At 36.1% G+C, this 5,803-nt stretch overlaps 1 protein-coding gene across 4 annotated transcripts in view; it reads left to right on the forward strand.

The window, feature by feature from the left end:
- Positions 1-5,803, forward strand: part of LOC107660439 (endothelin-converting enzyme 2-like) — a 62,920-nt gene that overhangs the window by 24,846 nt on the left and 32,271 nt on the right. For all 4 annotated transcript variants that reach the window (XM_016449745.1, XM_016449752.1, XM_016449759.1 and 1 more), the window contains exon 3: positions 1,245-1,528. In XM_016449745.1, the coding sequence (XP_016305231.1) occupies positions 1,245-1,528 (284 nt within the window). The remainder of the gene's footprint in view (positions 1-1,244; positions 1,529-5,803) is intronic.

The following is a 5,803-nucleotide window of genomic DNA, read 5'->3' on the forward strand; positions in this document are numbered from 1 at the left end:
TGTGTTTTTTGAACCTTAAACCGCATAAACACATTTCATTACACCAAATACACAAAATAATGTTATTTTTAGCAACATCATATGACCTCTTTAATATGAAAACAGAAAATTAAAACATTTAAAGCTAATTAAATGGAATCAATTAATATAAGTAATACTGTATTGTCTTTTAGTATCTAAGTTGGATTGTGTAATTTATTTTTGGATGGCAAGTCACCACAGTTTTATTGTAGTGACAGTAACTATAGTAACAATAGTATTTTAACAGAAATTAAGGGCTTTTCAACTCAAGCCGGTTTTGATATGCTCAAAAAAAAATTTTTTTGTTTGTTGGCACAAACTGGCACACTTGCACAGATCGGTTTTATAATGAGATCTGGGAGAAGAGTGGCAGCATGAGCGAGATAAATGCTCTATAAAAAGCTATAAATAGAGTTTGAGACGCTCTGGTTTAAACGTACTGTTAGGTGCCTCTAGGGAAACGCCTGTCGTCCTGCTGAGACTACGGCATGCAAGCTTCCAGATAACACTGAGAGCAGCAACGTTCCTGTGAAAAATGACTTCATGACTTTATCTTTACATGCAGTGTTAAGTGAGAAGAGTACAGACTGAGGTGAAGAACTGTAAAAAAAAAAAAAAAAAAGACTGAAAGAAAATGCCTTTGATTAAACACCCTCTGTAAGACTGCTCGTTAAGCACTCTTTAATTAGACTAACGAAGGAGGCGATAATTAAAGTTGCTCTCGCCTCAGGAGCTGAGATGCCCAACCCCTGTGCCACAACAGGAAGTCACAACATGTGACTTCCTGTCACTCACACCTCTGGTTAGATTGGTGATTTTGAATCATCTGATGACTTTTTATCCAAAAAGTCACACGGGTGGCACATTTTAATATTAGAATGTTTTGATTATGAGAAAGTTCAAGACTTTCATGCTGCTCCATGATTTTTTTGGCCTTGTGCTAAGCTAACTTAGCATCGTCATTCACACAGAGGATGTGTTCTTGCTTTCAGTCCAGGCTGTTTTTTTTCTCTGTTTGTTTGTTGTTCTATATGCTCTGTCATTTGCTGTTTTTCAGTGTCTCACTTTTGAACATGTCTTTCTGTTCTATTCTGTTGTGCTTGGCCTAACAGTTTTTGAATGCAGTAGGTCTAAGTTGAAAGTGACAACCACATTTATTTGCGAGAGTGACTCCTAAATTATCAGTAATAGAACTTGCCAGACTCTCTGTTTGTCTCTCTCAGGTTGTGGCAACAGTGCTCTGAGCTATGATATGTACCAGGCCGGCTACACCACCATCACTAATGTGGATTACTCCAGTGTTTGTGTGGAGAGCATGGCGGAGAGACACAAGGACTGCGCTCAGCTCAGCTGGCTGTGCATGGACGCCCGGCGACTAGCCTTCCCTGATGGTGTGTTTGATGTGGTTTTGGAGAAGGGAACTCTGGATGCCATGCTGGTGGAGGAGAGCGACCCGTGGAAGGTCTCGGAGAACGCAGCCCAACTGCTGCACCAGGTTCTCTTGGAGGTGAGGAACAACACTGAGTCTAATATTTTGACTTTAAATGGATAGTTCACCCAAAAATGAAAATTCTGTCATTAAGTATTCACCCTCATGTTGTTAATCCGTAAGACCTTTGTTCAGTGGGAACATTTCAGTTACATTGCTGTCTAGGGATGCACGATATTGGATTTTTGCCGATATCCGATATGCTGATATTTTTCAACTCTTTTTGGCCGATAGCCGATGCCGATACCGATATATTTACTTTTGTTTGGAAACAATACCAAGTCTCTCCTGTGTGGAAATTATAAGCAAATTATTTTTAATTTTGGTTAATTTTTAACTAGAACTCATTTGTTAGAATTAAATAAACAATAATGAAGTTCTTTTATAATAACAGAACATTAAAGCTTTGAAAATAACTATAAATAAACTATATATAAATCGCTGCATTTTTTTTTCTCGGAAAGATGCAGTAGTAACCTTAACATTTTAATTTAAGAATTAACATTTGTAGATGGTCTAAAGCAAAAGAGATGTAAAAATTCTAAAAATCTTTTAGAGCTCATAATTTGTTTAAAAAATATAACATATTACACATTAATGAATAAATCAGTATATATAAAATTATTTAATTTACAAATGTCATGTTTGTGATTTTTTTTATTCATATAAGCTATAGCTTCTGACCTTTAAATCAAAACATACTCATGATTTTGACATCAATTACTGCTTTATTTAATCAGAAACACAGTCTAAATATTATTTGTGTATTGTACTTTCACTTTATTAAAAATAGGCCAACAGCGCCCCCTACAGATTGAAACTCCTTACTGAATGGGCATTAGGACCCGGGGGAGACTGCCGCTGCTGCCACTGCACATGCTATTACTGTTTACTCTATCATACACCAAAGCATCGTGCTTTCTCAGTTTAAATGCAGCGATCCAAAAGAGTGAATCTAATCATCATTCAGACAAAACTTTGCTTCAAAAATGAGTCACACTGCTGACATGATGTAATCGCTAGCACACCCTGATCACATGAGTTAACCTATTCTTCTTATCAGCAAGACATATCGACATAATTTTTCAAATCGGGCCGATGCTGATATTTACATTTAAAGCCATTATCGGCCGATTCCGATACTGGTCCGATAATATCGTGCATCCCTATTGCTGTCTATGGAGGGTCAGAAAGCTCTCGGATTTCATCAAAAATATCATAATTTGTGTTCCGAAGATGAATGAAGATCTTATGGGTTTGGAACGACAGGAGGGTGAGTAATTAATGACAGAATTTTCATTTTTGGATGAACTATCCCTTTAAGGGTCGACTTTTAGCTGCCTGAATTCTGGAGGGTTCTAGAGAGTTAAAGTTGAAGAGGTTAATTTCTTAAAAACAGAATTGTTCAGCCAAACAGGTTTGAGTACACCATTGGTTGAGCCAGAGTTCCTGTGAGCAAGCATAATTTTAGATAATTTTGAGTTACATGCTTTACTTTATAATATAATATGAAGTTCATAATATAAAGAATATAACGTTTGACAAAAATAAAGTTCAAAAGAAAAGCATTTAATTGCTAAATAATTTGGTTACACTTTCTTTAAGGTGTCCTTGTTACGGTGTAATTACACATTTAAAGGGATCGTTCACCCAAAAATTTAAATTTGATGTTTATCTGCTTACCCCCAGGGCATCCAAGATGTAGGTGACTTTGTTTCTTCAGTAGAACACAAATGAAGATTTTTTAAGTCAAACTGTTGCAGTCTGTCAGTCTTATAATGCAAGTGGATGGGAATCACGGCTTTGAGAGTCAAAAAACATACACAAACAAAACCTGCGGCTCGTGCCGATACATTGATGTGTAAATACATGAAACGATCGGTCTGTGCAAGAAACTGAACAGTATTTATATCGTTTTTTACCTCTGATTTTCACCGCAATGTCCGAACTGTCCAGAGCTCATCCTAAGCGCGTTCTCAACAGCAGGCGCCTGACGCGTGGTTGTCTTGCTTTGGGGCGGATCGCAGACTTATAAGGGGGTAGGCAGATAAACATCAAATTTTCATTTTTGGGTGAACTATCCCTTTAATTACTGAGCAATTTTAATTAACTGCTTGTACTTACTATATATGGTTAGGGTTTGGTTTACTTTATTTTTATTATAATAGTATGTATATGTAACGTTTAACAAGGACACTTTAAAATAAAGTGTTACCAAAAGTTTGTGTAACATTATGAATGTCTTAACTGTCATTTTTGATCAGTTGAACATGTCCTTGCAGAAAAAATATTAATAATAATTAAAACAACTTTAAATCAGAGCCTTGTCTTTGTGGCAGTCTGTACTTTTTTTAAAAGCCTAATTTAAGAAAAATATTTAGTGTTTTGTGTGCTTTGGCGTTTTATAGAAACATAATCTTGCCAAACAGTTTTAGAGATTTCTGTATTTTTAGTAGATTTCTATATTTAAATAGAGTCTCATTTAAGTAGAGCTTTGCAAATAGCCACCCAGGAATATTAACAAGATGGCCACAAAGTGGACTGACTTTGAGCAGGACGTTGATGATTCTAAGCAGTATTTGTTTGGCAGCTCATCAGGAGTCAGGAGAAGCTTTTCATGAATGCCGTATGAGTCAGTTTTTACCTCTTGGGTGGAGATTAATTCTAAATTTGAAGAACTTCCACATCTGTCACATCTCTTAATGAAGCCTGGAAGAAAATCACAGTACAGAAGAGCATCTGACTCATGTTTAGTCACATAAGGGGCCACAGATGTAAAGTGTTTTTCCTTTTATCCTTAAATGAGCATTTCAAACCTTGTGTTCTTAAAATCATAGAGGCTGAGCAGCTCTCACAATGCACTACTGCCAGAATTATTCATCAGATGTCATAGTGAGGGCCACAGCACAGAAACAACCGTGTGTTTTTTTGCATGTTAAAAGGCCTGCTAATAGATGTTTTGACTCTTAAAACTCCTAGGAAATATTTCCGTACAATCTAATCTTTCCTCACAGCAGAAATCACAGAGCCATTTATATTTAATCTCTTTCTCTCATGTTAATAGTGTAACATTCAGTTCAGTTTCTTCCCTTCATAGTTTATTCATCAGTATGTCAGAGCAGCACAGATTAGGTCTGCTGTGTCTGTGTGTGTGTGTGTGTGTGTGTGTGTGTGTGTGTGTGTGTGTGTGTGTGTGTGTGTGTGTGTGTGAAACAAGCTTATAAATCATACAGAATTAGTTTTTTTGAGAAAGTAAAAATGCACAAAGTTTCCTGTAAGGGGTAGGTTTAGGGGTAGGGTTGGTGTAGGGCAATAGCACATACAGTTTGTACAGTATAAAAACCATTACGCCTATGGAATGTCCCCATAAAACATGGAAACACAACGTGTGTGTGTGTGTGTGTGTTCTCAACATTTTCAGTATCACATTAATGTCATTCACCTTCCAGAGGCATGATTTACATAATGACCACAACATTTAAAAATACACACCCAAAAACACACACATCTTGTGTTGTTTTAGCCTCAAGAAGGAAAGATGGAGGTTATGAGCTAGAGAAAACAATCATACTGAGCACCAGTTTCTCCTTGGCAAAGCCTGTTAAGCTGTTTTATGCTTTCGGTTATGGAGAAACAAGGTCATCTCTCCCTCTGTTCTGGTGTTTGTGGTAATTTGCAGCTTTAGGTATTAACTCAATACTGAGAGGATCGAGGAGTCCAGATGTCGGAAGGTGAATAAGTTACAGATTCTGTCATGTTTTCAAACATCTTGTTAATCTGTTTTTTAAACACTCTCCGACCATTGATGTGTGTGTTTTTTTAGGTATGCTTCTGCACATTAAGCTGGGAAAGGAGAAAGCAACAAAATATATAAAATACGCACTTTCTCTTTAACAATGTCATTATTAAAGGGATACTTCACCAATAAATGAAAATTGTCATAATTTACTCAAAAGAAGACACAAAAGAAGATATTTTGAAGAATGTTGGTAACCAAACACTTGATGGTAGCCATTGACTTCCATTGTATTTTTTCCATACTATGGAAGTCAATGGCTACCGTCAATTGTTTGGTTACCAACATTCATCAGAATCTCCTTTTGTTTTCCACAGAAGAAGGAAAGTCATGCAAACTCAGGTTTGGAAGAATTTAAGGGGGGTAGGTATATAATAACAATCTTTATTTTTGGGTGAACTATCACTGCAACAAGTTTCTGATAAAAAAAATAAAAATAAAATATATATATATATATATATATATATATATATATACATACACATATACAGGGCTGT

The sequence above is a fragment of the Sinocyclocheilus anshuiensis genome, unplaced genomic scaffold (genome assembly GCF_001515605.1).
Source record: "Sinocyclocheilus anshuiensis isolate Anshui unplaced genomic scaffold, SAMN03320099.WGS_v1.1 scaffold850, whole genome shotgun sequence".
Lineage (NCBI taxonomy): Eukaryota > Metazoa > Chordata > Actinopteri > Cypriniformes > Cyprinidae > Sinocyclocheilus > Sinocyclocheilus anshuiensis.